Raw genomic sequence first — 14,034 nt, 5'->3', positions numbered from 1 at the left:
CAAATGATTTTACTTTATTTCCAACTAGGGTGAAATTTTAATTTACTGAATTAAATTGCCTGGAGCATATAGTAAATGGACATCTTAGCTATGGAAACTACAGTTTCTTTCATATTGACCATCGTCATCAAGAGAGTTATTTATAGTCTCCGTTTAAGTTACTTAAAAGCCACAGTAGTGACAACTCCATGCGTTAATTTGGCACCTTCTGAATGTGTTTAATCATGTGTGGACTTTAAAATTCCAAAGTGTTTAAAATTGTTTTATTAATGTACCATAGATATTTACAAGATTTTCATAATATACATTTTTTCTTTCCAAACAAGTCAGTTTTAAGAATGTATCTTGTAACAGGGGCTGGAGAGCTTATTTACAGAATGATTTGCATTCAAAAAAACTCAAAGATTTATTGTTTTCTTCATCATATAAGAGGCTGAATAGCAAAACAGTAAAAAATCATGATGACAATTGACAGGAAATGGATGCTAAGTTCTATGACTGAAACTCCTCTGGAACTCAAACCTGCAAAATATAAAAGTGAAACAAAATGTCTTGAGAAAAAGTAAAATTACTTGTTAGGTTAATTCTTCATGAACTAAAATGCATACTGTTATTTCTCTTTTAATAACACATTTTAGTACACTTGTTTCACTTATATTGGATTTAATTTTAGGAAGTGTATTTAACCCTCTGTCCTAGGATATCTGTTTTAAATATAAAAATAAGAAAGAAAAATGCCTAAAATTGGCCAAGTCTGACTACAGGGCAGAGTAGTATTGGCTAACGTGGCGGCTGATGACTTATACTCAGTCACAGCTTCAGGTAGATACGTGAGTGATTCTTTTAAAGAAGAAATAATAAATTATTATTACATGCTAAATATGACCGATTGGTGATACCTGCTTAGGACATCATATTGAGAGGATTTGAAATTGCTGACTCAGCTCAGTATGAATGTTGTAATCGATTAGTGATGTCCGCCATGAAAATGGGAAGAGAGGTGTTATGTACATGTGCTTCATATTTGCTATCCTTGCTCTCAGAAGCCTCCAAGTAAGTAGCCATGGAAAAACTTTCTCGTTTTTGTTCCAGTAGAATGAAGCATATACCAATGACACACAGTTGTGAGGGTTTGTTTTTTTTTTTAGATTCAAAATGAGGAAATATAAAACTGTTTGTGATTTATAAGCATGTTGTAAATCTGAGGGATTAAAGAAAGTTGACTCATCACCTCTTGCTCACAATTGAAAAGTGAAACCGTAGACCTTTTATTTTTTCACCCAACATTTAAACAAGAATTGGAAAGATTCACAGAGCCCAGATTTCATGCTGGCATCTGTCTGGATTCAAAATCTACAACAAGAATGGTAATTCAACTTACTTGACATTTTTGGAATCCTAATTTCCTCACTGCTGCTTCCATCCCCACCATCACTAACTGTTCTTATTTCAATCAAGTAGTCCTCTTCAAATGGAACCAGAAGCTCAGCAGATGTGTTGTTTGTTTCCAAAATATGAGTTTTACTCTGTCTGTTTTGCCGGTACAGAATCTGAATAAAATGGTGAATCAAGTTAAATGAACATGTTGCTTATCTAAGGTTCAGAAACTCTTATGGAACACTATAACACTACGAGCATTATACATGCTGTAATCCTTGGATGGCTATATCTGGTCTGTGCCTTTTCTTTAAATTTAGTTGTTAAGAGAAAGATTTCCTTTTTGGCCAGTGCTTCTGAAATGAGAATAGATTTATCTCTATTAATTAAATAGCTTGAGGCCATTATCTTTGGAGCTTGCCGTGAAAAGTTACTGGTTAGTTTGGACCCATTTCAGTTGTCTGAATACTATATGCATTTGCCAGGAGAGGATGTTCATTACCACTGATGGAAATGGTTTGCTCTGGGTTTTTGACTATACTCTTGTTGAAGTCCTTTTATGTTGTTAAAAGATGATATCCTACTGTAGCCTAAGTTCTAGAAATTCTATTTGAATATACTTTTTGACCTCATACTCATCTCACAGTTACTATCTACGTACACCATCATTTTTTGATGGCAAGGGGAGTCACTTGAAAAAAGAATGTTGCATACTATAAAGTTTTATTTCTTAATGCTCCATGACACATTCTGACCTCACAATATAAAATTTTCCATGAAGAATTTAAAAGCAGCAATGCCAAGTATTTTCAGAACATTGAAAAAAAAAGATTCCTATATTTCCATGGGCATAAAATTTGTTTCTTATTTGGTTCTGACATTTCTGGTCCCTTAGTAAGTTAATTGATATGGTTAAAAGAAAAACAGAATACTCACCTTGTAGCCCAATACTTCAGACTCATTTTCCATGGTTTTTACATGCTCCCAGTTTAGGCATAATTTAGAGTTTGTCAGCTTCCAGGCGATGTTAGCTGGTGGTTGGCTTGGAGCTTTAAAAAGATAATCAAAGATCCAAATGAATTTAAATTAGCTCATGGTTACTATATGACCCATTGACATGAAAAGGGAAAATAAATCGTGGATAATTAGCATAGAAGGAGCTAAAATGTTTTCAGTGTCTTTTGAAATATCATATTAATTCTAATCAGAGTAAGCAAATACATTCAAATTCCGGTCATTTGGAAATATCTCTGTGACAAACTTATGAATTAATAATGGCATGCTGGATGTCCAGTATTAATTTATTAATCACTGCTGTTGAATTTGTTTACTTTACTATATATGAATAGAGGGAGGGCTCCTTTATCTAGTGTTTAATTTGTCCGTCAATCAATAAGCATCTCAGACAAACTCAGGTGGCAAACTTTTTACATATATCAACACAAAGGTATTAATTCCTAGTAGTCCTTTACTTAATAATCATGTGCTAGTTAGGACTTTCACTGTAAGTAATACAACCAACTCAAGGTGTTTTAAAACAAAATATTAGGAATATACTGTAAAGGATATAGGGGACTCTCTTAGAATTCCTGGCAGAATGCAGCAGAGCCTCAGAAGGGACAAAAAATGTCCAAAAGCCAAGAAGTTCCTCTCTGTACCTCTCACAGTAGTTTTTGCTGCATGCTCATCTTCCCATAGACCATCTCTTTGTTCTTCTCAGTGAGTGTGGCAGAAATCATGACTGCTCACCTACACCTGAGGTTTGAAATTTCCTCTGTTCAGAGATAGTCCAAGCTAGAATTTCCAAGTAAAAGCTGATGATTGGCTTAATTTGGCCATATTCTATCTTAGCCCAATCAATTGTGGCTAGACAGTGAGAAAGATACATGTCACTTAATATAGATAGAGCTGGTAGGAACCCTGAAAAGGAAAAATTACAAACTGGATGATCATCCCAAAAGGTGTCTACTCTAAATCCAAACTGTGCTTTTAGTTCCCTGAAATTAATGTTTTCTGGGAGAAATGTAGTGGGAAGTAAGGGAAGACGTATTTAGAATCAGCCTTCTAAATGAATGGATCTTGTTCAACTGAAAAATTTTGCATGCCGGCAAACTAGAGTCCAGGTTGGAAATCTACATCTTTAAAAGCATGCAGCTAATGAGTGGCTGATCCCAGTCAGAATCCTGGTCTCTTGATTTTTAATCTAGTTTTTCTCCATGACAGCACACTGCTTCTCAAAGATTTGAGTCCACATGATTATTTTTGAGATTTAAGAAACTGGAGACATTAAAAATAATTCAGCTGGATAGCAGAGGCAAAGATAAAACTACCCAGCAAGATGTTTTTGGCATCTTATTTGAATTTGTGAGGTTGAATGAGCATAATATTTAACTCATTATAACACTGATGGAAATAGAAATTATTTCTTTTGGAGTTTTGACTCAATTGCTATTTAATGTCTTATGTGCTACTGGAAGAATCACAGGGTGTCCAACATTGCATTATGATACATCTACTTGCCTTCTCCAATCCCCTGGGATATCATTCACCCAGTCACTTACACCTCATTTGGGATGTAGTGGAGAGATAAATGTTTCCCCTATGCTCTCATGGGACTCAGTTCATATTTTATTATGAACTTATCACATTGAATTATAGCTCTTCATGCTCTGTGTTTATTTAAATTTACTGAGGACATATGCCTTGTTCAACTCTGTATTCCATCATCTAGCATGGTGCTTGGCATGTAGGAGGAGACATATATTTCATATATGTTGAATAAATGACTGTGTAATAGATGGCTAAAGAAAAACTACTTGGGGTCCTGTGTGATTTTCTTGGGTCATATTAATTATGTACTGGGCTGTGGGAAGATCCATAGGTGACACAGTGTGGCCAGTCCATTCATTATGCTGTCCTATAATCAAGGCCAATTGACATGGCCAAACCTATAACAATCCACGTGAATTTATAAGACGAACATGCCAATTGGATCAACCATGTCCTAGTACATTTCTTGGCAATATAAACCCAATCATAATAAAAAGACTGAGAGTTTTGCGCTTGGTAAGAACTCAGTAAACGATTGTCAGTACGTTTATTTCTGAAGGACTGATGGCAATGATTATAGTTTTGTAACTGTTTTCCCTCAACTTATCCCAAAGTGCCTTTTCTAATCTTTTTCTCAGCTATAAAAGAGATAATATAAAACTTCTCACAAGATACCAGTTTTAATATCTAATATACTCCTGTGACTCATTTCTTTTACTTTGTTCTTTAAAACAAAGTGCTAAAATTAACAACATCATACAATCAATACAGCAAAATATAAATTCAGTCCTTTGATGTCCCTGGCAGTGATGAATTCTGAAGGTTTCATCTATTGCTGTGCCCTTTCTGTTTGTTTGCATGTTTAGATAAAAAGTACTACTTTTAACACTATGAATCCATTGATGAAGTGCCAGACTGAGAGAGAGAAGAACTGACTTCTACTAACTATATGGTAGTTATTGTGTCTCTGATACTGGAACATTTGCATTTATTTCCGCATCTACCATAACAGAAGTAAGGCTTTCCATGGACATAAAATGAGAAACATTCTGTCAAGAATGAACTCACGGTGTGAATGGCCAATTGTGTGGATTATTTGGAATGCTTTACCTCTCATGCTATCTGGGAGGTGTTGGGCTTTGAAGTCAGAGAGACCTGAATCTGTATCCAGTCTCTTCCAAGAGGCCTGGTTTTCCAATCTTTGGAATGAGACTAAAATATTTTAGTTATAAGAGTTTTAGCTCCCATGAAATAAAATAGGAAATATTCCTATCTTGGTTAGTGGTGCAAACTAAATAGCTCAGTAACTGTTAATTCTCTTCGTGGGAGTAGCAGTTCTTCACTGTGGCATTATGACATAATCAGTTTTTCCGTTGTGTTCAATGCAGTTTGCTACTAATAACAGAATTCTGAAGTTTGCAAAAGATTCACTTCTTAAATATAATTAGGGTATACTCAAGATTTTCCCTTAATAATTTTGCTCTTACTTGGGTTCTTTATGTGCTTTTTGAAAGGCAGATAAAGTGGTGAAGTCTCAGCTAATTATCTGGGAAGTTCTCATAGTCTATAGCTTTTCTTATTTTTGTCCATGAGTGTGACTCCAATGCCAATGCCTTGTGTCCAGTATTTTTTTTTTAAGTTTCTAAAATGTGCTTCAAAAGGCCATCATCTTATTATGAACACCTTTAACAGCCCTGGTTTCATGAATTTGATGTATTTGCTTAAACTGGATTGCAAATATCTATGATGAAATTGAAAATTGTATTACCTAGGAACTGTCATGTGGATAATGTAAAACAACATGCCATGGATGTTTGTACCTACTTGGTACAAGTACCAAGTACCTACTCAACAAACAAGCACTTTTCTAGTTTACTGAAAGAATTTTGCAGGCAATTTCCAAAGACTAAATAATTTTCTATTAATCAAATGACAGAGCAACATTAAACTAGCCCTCTGCAGCTCTAATGGCTTCCCTGTGATCAGTTTTTCTGTAGATGGCATTTATATTCCACTGTAGTTCACACTGTGAATTCAATTCAAAAACAACTTCTTATGTTACACTTCTAAGTAACAGTATGGGGTTGACATTTGGGAAAGAGAGAAAGAACATAAGTGCAAGATGAAATAAAAGCTTAATGCTTCCTTTATGTCTAAATATGGATTGATTGCATTATTTACAGCAAGAAAAATCCAGTACAGAGTGCTAGTCAGTCGACATCAGGGGCCAAATTGAACCAAAATTTGCAAACACTTTCTGTTACTGGCTCTGAATACTTCTGTCTACATAAGCAGTGCTTTTTCCTCTTGTAGTTGATGTAAATATTTTTCTCCCTTTGGTTGTAAATCTAAATTCCATTTAAGCGAAGTCTGTGTGGATCACAATATACTTGTACTTGCAGTGCTCCTCAGTTTTCTTTTGGAAAGATATAATTTTTAGTAAGCTACAATACTTAATGTTAAACCACTGATATTTACTTTAAAAAAACCTGTAAGGCTATCAACATCACCAGCAACAATAATAACAAAGACTTCAGAAGCTTTGCCTATGCTGTTCCTTCTGTTTGGAGGTCTCTTTGTCCACTAGCTCCTTTTTATCTTTTATGTCATATCAAAATATATAGCCTTCCCCATATAGGTGCTCCTTATGTATATCTCAGCCTCTTATTTTCTTCATATTACTTTTCATAATTTTTGATTATTTCATTTCATTTTTTTTCTTGTTTTAAGTTGCCTCCCCACTAAAATAGCAATAGCCCGAAGGCAGGTATTGTTCCTGTTTTAATCTCCATTAGGCACCTAACCCTGTGCATGGCTCATGGCAGGCACTGTTTTCTTGAGTGATTAACTAATTCATCATGTTTCAAAAAAAAAAAGGCTCTGTCTTCTATTTAGCGTACCCAATCAGAATAGGCAGAGATTTTGGTAAATGTGAGCTCTGCTTTCTCAGAATTTACAATGGATGATCAAATATCAAATGGAAAATCTAGACAGTGACAGTATGAACGTGTGATGGATGCAGAATTTTTTGCTGTCACCACTATTCAGAGGTAATGTTGGTGTCATCTCAAGGACATGGAAAATCAAAGTTAGATCCAGGGATAGCACTTAGAATCAGAGCTATCTTCAATGTTTCATTAAAGCCATTTCTCATCTTTGCTTTGCCTGTCCTTCCATCACCCTTGAAGAAAATTTCTGCAACAAATTTATGAAAAGAAAGAAAGTAGAAAGTAGATGGGCTTTCCTACTTTAAGAAATGCAAAGAAAGTGAAATCACCTCTAAAGAAGAAATATAATAATATATGCTACTACACATTGAGCTCTCACTATATGGCTGCCTCTGGGTCACCTTGGTATATATTATATCCTTTAGTTCTCAGAGCAAACTCTAGAGGAAAGTACAGTCATCTCTGTTTTTCAGTTGAGAAAATGGGTTCTGAGTTATTAAGTAATTAGACTTACCACACAGTTCATGGCTGGGCTGGGATTCATACCCAAATTTATTTCACTCTGAAATTCTTTTCTAGCTATTTCCAATAATATTTCACAATGGTCCAAAGTTATAGAATCACCCAGTAAAATGCAAATATATTAAAGGGGAAATTTATAGATCAGTAGCAAAGATATTTGTCTGTTTATAAGCACGGTGGGACCACTACAAACTGGGAGAATGCGTGAAATTAGATAAGTGAATGTTAAACTTTAGAAGATCAGTAAGTCTGGTGCTGCGAGGGCTAGATGAGGAATGGGATGAAAAGAAATTTGGGGACAGACTGTGAAAGATCTTGTACACCTTTCTCTACTCTTTGTTCTCTGGAATAGAGGAGACAGTGAAATTTTGGAATTAGAAGAGAGTATGATTCCATTTTAGGGATAAAAATCTCAAGCCAGTTTGAGGTCTGGACTGAAGATTTGAGGGAGGGAGAGAGACTATTTAGATGGTTAGAGATGAAGATTGCAAACTAGTACAATGTCCATGGGATCCAGAGATTCAGAAAGTCCATGTTCATAGTATGCCAGTCCAAAAGATGCCACAGCAGAACCTTTTTAAGCATCTGTTTTCTTGTATCTAGGAATTAAAATAACATACTCCTTGATGTGTTGTAATAATTGAGATAAGTATGTAGAATATTAACGCTGGGCTTGGGACATGAGTGCTCAGTATTTTGTAACTGTCATAGGCAGAATAAGGGCCTCCCAAACATGTCCAGATTCTAATCCCCAAAACCTGTGGATATGTTACTTGTTGCACATGTGATTATGTTAAGGATCTTGACGTGGATAAATAATCCTGGATTCTCCGGGTGGGTTCAATGTAATTACAAGGATGCTGATGAAGGAAAAAAGGAGGCAAGAGAGCCAGAGTCAGAGGATATGTGAAGATAGAAGAGGAAGTCAGAGTCAGAGGAAGACTTGAGGATACCATGAGGCTGGCATTGAAGATAGAGGCAGGGGCCACAAGCCAAGGAGAGAAGGCTCTCTAAAGGACAGAAAATGCACGGAAACAAATGCTCTTCTAGAGTTTCCAAAAGGAACACAGCCCTTACCCATATCTTGTTTTCCAGCCAGTGGAACTCATTTCTGACTTTTGACCTCTAGAAGTGTATGAAAACAAATTTATATTGTTTTCAACCACTAAGTTGTGCTAATTTGAATAGCAACAATAGGAGACTAAAGTAGTTTCTATTCTATTTTCATAATGTTAGTGATAAAAAATGTTGAAAGAATAAAATTAGAGGTTTTATTGGTATCCAAATACGAGATAGAGTCTTGTAGAACCTTATTCTCAAGTCCTTGTTGGATATTTTTATAAAAATGCTGATGCACACAGGCTGGTGAAAGCCAAATTTAAGAAATATTGAAACAAGGTTTTCATGAAAGAGATTAGGATTTACAAGGGTTTTTGTGTGTTTGATTGAATCAAAAAAGAAGGCAGATGCTAAAGAAACACTAAACTTCACTTTATACTTTGACTCTCATGTCGCTCTTCTCTCAGCAGATATATTCTAGCACTGTATCTTGATAAAATTACTCCCTGTTAATTAAAGTGTTTTCAAAGGATATGTCTCCTACTTTTTGATAAGGCTGATCTCACGTGAACACTCAGACAAACCACTAACAATGTTCTTGGCATTTAATCCAAATTTCAGTCAAGCCCATTTGTAGGACCAAGTGGGTCAACTGAGCAAACCTGTGTCTAAAACAAGTTTTCTGCCTAAACACATAGAGTAGGTTAGCACAAACTATCACATGGACAATTTAGGTTAATTTAATTTAGGTTGCATTTACAATCAAACAAATTCAAGTTAAAGGAAAGAAATTATTTTTAAGGTTATATGTATATATGTATGTATGTATGTTTTTACAGGTGGCCCTCTGTATCTGCGTATCTCTGGGTTCCACATTGGCAGATTCGACCAAGTTAGGATTGAAAATATTTGAAAGAAATTCCAGAAAGTTCCAAAAAGCAAAACTTGAATTTGCTAACAACTATTTACATACTATTTACATTGTATTTGCAACTAGTTACATAACATTTATTGTTTTAGGTATAATAAGTAATCTAGAGATGATTTAAATTATACGGAGGATGTATGTAGGTTATATGCAAACCCTGTGCCATTTTACATAAGGGACTTGGGCATCTGTGGATGCTCCTGGAACCAATCCCCCTAGGCTACTGAAGAACAACTGTATATGTGTGTGTGTATATATAGATGTATATACATGGTCTCCTATGTATATCATGTATATATCTATAGCTCTATATCTTTTTGATAATTACGTTTATTGTTCAGGTCTCAGCCCACCTTAAACTGGTTAATGGAATCGCATGTAATATGAGTCGGCTTGAGTGTTACGTCAACAACTACACTAAAATGTCTGTCAGTTTGTCACAGATCTGTCAGATCTGTGAGGTTTCTTTGATACTATCTTTACGCATTTCTAATCACCCTTGATTTTGCCTGAGATAGAAACTAAATTACACACAAGAGTTTCTGTGAGTTTGGCATCTCTCAATCAGCTAGAAGGAAATGTCTGGGCAAATTTAAAACCACTGATTGATTGGAGATTTCAATCAGATTTTCAGATTAACTGAAAGAGGCTAGACTCCAGAAGGACCATGAAAGCAAATCGTTCATACAGGTATATGGCAATGACTTCATCAACTTGGTCAAAATGGAGTAAAACAGGAAGAGGAATAGAACCACATCTCTAGCTAGTCAGTTCTAGAAGATCACTCATAACGTCTTTATCAAACTAGGGGATTGAAGGAGAGCTGGTTTAAGAGTTGTTGATCCACACGTACTCTTCCCTTAAAATGGACTGGTACTAGAGAGTTTTTGTTCATCTGTTTGTTTCCTGCTTAGCAGTTCCACAGTACTTTGTATTTTCCAATGTGCTCCTATAATCAGAACCTCGTTTGTGCCTCATTGATAATTTGAGAAAATAGTGAGGGCAGAGAAAATTTCCATTTGATAGTTAAGAAAATTAAAGCAGAAAAATGGAATGTCTTATCCTGTGTCAGGTCATGAGTCACTGACGTACCCAGAATTAGAACACAAATCTCTGGCTACTGGCTGGTGATATGAACACAAGTGGATAATGCGGTCTGTAATCAAAGACCTATTAACTGAGATGATTCCCAAGTTCTTTTTGGACATGAAAAATATGTATATGGAAAAAAAAACTTTGTATCACTTGATTTTCAAACTTTTTTAAACCACCTATTCTTTCCCAATACACAGGGAAAAACGAATGCAGTATTTAAAGGCAAGCTCTATTTTTTCCTGTCGGTTAGTAGCAGTGAATTCATGTCTTAGTCATTCTCAGAATTCAGCAACTATATTTGTTACTCTTTTTCATTGGGATTTAGAGACCAAAGAATGTGTTTTAAAAAGCCTGTTAACACAATTTATGTTCATCTACAATATACAAGAAATATGTAAATATTATGCAATTATAAAAAATTACAAATTGCAGCTCTTCCTAAGTCACATCTGATCAGTTTCCTATTTACTACTTTGCTTCATATTATGGAATATTTATGCAATACCAGACTCACTCACAGGACAAATGCAGCAACAATCAACTCTTCATCCTTTATTTAGTAGGTCCTATCTGTGTAAAAGATATTTAGCTTATTGTTAAGGGAGATAAAAAGAAGCACAAGAGTTAATTCTTGGATTTCAGGGGCTACCAAGTAATTTGCAGTGATAAAATATCATAGAAGGAAAGATCTAGATATCTGACAGTGCAAGGATCACATCAAGGCTCAAATGGTAAACCAAACCAACAAAAACAAACAAAAAAAATCATTGACTAAGCACTTACTAAAGTATGTACTGGACACTTTCTATTAATTATCTCTTTTAATCTTGAACAAAACCCAGTGAGAAAATAGGTACTATTTTCCCTTCATTTTACAGATGAGGATCTTGAGACTGAAAGATTAAGTAACCACTTAACAGTCCAAGGATGGGAGGTCAGGTTATGAACTCAAGTTGGAAGAGGGCATTGGAGCCATTATATTCTCTGTCTTTCATTTATACTGAAAATATTTTCTCTTTTGCAATTCCAAAAAGATCAGAACAGTTCATTTTGATTTTGTTACTAGAAAGTTTCAACAGTTATCCAGATTTAAGGGACAAACCCACTTGACTAAATAAAGTGATCAGTAAAATGATGAGGTGGTAAGAATGAAATGGAAATTGAGCAAAGGAATGTTTCTAACTGTAGGTGAATCTTGGTCCCTGCAATGTGATATATACTTACGAGACTTCTTGGTGGTCCCATTGGCTGGGGGGCTTGAGGGCCCTGTCCCAGCAGTGTTGTAAGCTCTCACGGAAGCAAAGTAGACGGTGTTAGCTTTCAGCCCTGTGATGTTTTTGGTTGTGACATTTCCACTGACCCTAATTTTACCAATCACGGATTCTTTGGAGTCATCTGTCCAGTATAAGACCTGATCATTAAAAACAAAGAACAAAAAATTTTATTGTTCCCTAACAACTGTCAACCACAGTGGCATATGGGAAGAAGTCAGGCGCATAAATGAGAGAATATTTTCCAATTAAAATGGTTATACAATAATAACAAAATAATCAAAGTCCAAAATTTATAGGGAAAAATAAAAAAAAAGAATACAAATTCACAATGGAAATTAGAGAACCTAGGTTTTTTTAGATTACCACAATAAAATATTTCATGAAATATCTAAAGGTTGACAGCTTTAACAAAGGGTATACAATAAGTCAGAAAAAAACAAGATTCATACTATCAATCAAAGACTTACATTATGTTTTAATATTGACATTTCCTGGAGAGTTTTTTAAATCATAGATGAATTAATAATTCAGCTTATCCTGAGGCCTTCCTGTGCATTAGCAGTGTTTTAGGCATATTGGAAAAGACAAGAGAGATTAAAGCATAGTGTCTACCTTTGAACCTCTTATAATCTAGTTAAGATATTAGAGTACATATGTAAAAAGAAAGCAGAGCATGCATCCCAAAAAAGTGATATGGAAATAAATGCTAAAAGAATTTGAAGAAACATAGTATCAGGGAGTGATCAGAGAAGGGTTCAAAGAGCAGGGGAGACTAGAGATGAACTCTGAGAAATAAATAGAGTTCAGATAAGAGGTAAGGCATTCTAGGATTGGAGTGGCAGAGGCATCTATCTGTTACCGTATGAGTAGAACTTTCTGTTTGGACAAGAGGGTTCAGATAAAAAGAAAAAAATAAAAAGAACAGTACAAGGCAAAATCATAGTTTTATTCTAACTCCAAAATAAAGTAAACCTTGTAACTCATTTTGTGAATCATTAGATTTACAAGTCAAAGGAACAATAAGTGATTAATAAGTCTCATCCCTTAACTTTGTGAGAATGAAGGCCCATAAATTCAAAGTGATTGGCCTCATTCTAGATAGACTATAAATGACAGATTAGGAGAATTTAGGCTTTTTCTTATCGCTTAACTGCCTTTTCCGAGATGACTAACTTTTTGCAAGTTATGCTCCAGTTCTTAGAGCAGGTTTCCCAGTGAGACTCTTCTATGGTTTAAGATCACTGAAGATTAAATGTTTACTTCTCCCCAAAAAACAAGCATGACTGGGCTTCCCTGGTGGTACAGTGGTTGAGAGTCCGCCTGCCGATGCAGGGAACAGGGGTTTGTGCCCCGGTCCGGGATGATCCCACATGCCGCGGAGCGGCTGGGCCCATGAGCCATGGCCGCTGAGCCTGCGCATCCGGAGCCTGTGCTCCGCAACGGGAGAGGCCACAACAGTGAGAGGCCCGCGTACCACAAAAAACAAAAAAACATGAGTGCAGTTTGGATAATTAAATAAGATAATCACCTGATTACTCTTTAAATGCTACCATTTGTTACTTTGCTTGCTTAAGATCACCCGGAAAGGTCCCCTCCATTAGTTCCTCTCTATAGCTTTAGACATATACTATCATATACTAAGAACTAGGTTAGTAGTACAGGACTGTTGAACAGAGCTATTGCTAGCTGGCATATTCATAGTAGAAAGTGAAATTAATGTGAATTACCTCATAGCCCAGAACTCTTCCAGTGTTTCTATTCCAGGCAATAGCATTCCATGAAACCTCCATTTCCGAAGCAGAAAAACTTTGAACAGAAGTTCCCCTTGGGGCCAACTGAGGTTCTACCATCCAGAGAAAGACACAACCATCTTCAGCAGAGTTGTTCATGAAAACAAATGCAAAATATACATACAGTCTCAAGGAGGAGCATTCCAGTGCTGACCACAACTTACCATCTTCCCCAGAGTAGACAATGGATGTGGTACTCAGAGCTCCTTCTCCTTTCTTATTATATACACCCACTTTGACTTCAAAGGGAGAGAGGGGGGTGATGCTTTCATTTCTGTAAACAAACCTTGACGATTCTACAAATGGTACTCTTTCCTTGGTCCATGTTGTTGAGCCAACTGGCCGCAGCATGATGATGTATCCAAATTCCTCTCCATTCTGTAGTTCTTCTGGAATTGACTTGGGCAGAAGTGATCAATCACTGAGTATTTAGAAAAATGTATTGTACCGCTATTGTTATGTTTATTGATTGTTTGGCATATCTTTTGTAG

The 14,034-nt window shown here is 35.8% G+C and overlaps 1 protein-coding gene across 4 annotated transcripts in view; it reads right to left on the bottom strand.

The window, feature by feature from the left end:
* Positions 1 to 421: 421 nt before the first annotated feature.
* The window catches only part of CNTN6 (contactin 6), a 143,017-nt gene continuing 129,404 nt past the window's right edge, over positions 422 to 14,034 (bottom strand). For all 4 annotated transcript variants that reach the window (XM_033863719.2, XM_033863722.2, XM_033863720.2 and 1 more), the window contains 6 exons: positions 13,708 to 13,942; positions 13,481 to 13,596; positions 11,704 to 11,890; positions 2,314 to 2,426; positions 1,382 to 1,550; positions 422 to 522 (listed from right to left, as the gene is read on the bottom strand). In XM_033863719.2, coding sequence (XP_033719610.1) covers positions 422 to 522; positions 1,382 to 1,550; positions 2,314 to 2,426; positions 11,704 to 11,890; positions 13,481 to 13,596; positions 13,708 to 13,942 — 921 coding nt within the window. The remainder of the gene's footprint in view (positions 523 to 1,381; positions 1,551 to 2,313; positions 2,427 to 11,703; positions 11,891 to 13,480; positions 13,597 to 13,707; positions 13,943 to 14,034) is intronic.

This window comes from Tursiops truncatus, chromosome 10 (genome assembly GCF_011762595.2).
Source record: "Tursiops truncatus isolate mTurTru1 chromosome 10, mTurTru1.mat.Y, whole genome shotgun sequence".
In the NCBI taxonomy this organism is placed as follows: domain Eukaryota; kingdom Metazoa; phylum Chordata; class Mammalia; order Artiodactyla; family Delphinidae; genus Tursiops; species Tursiops truncatus.
This window is presented reverse-complemented; position numbering and strand designations above follow the sequence as displayed.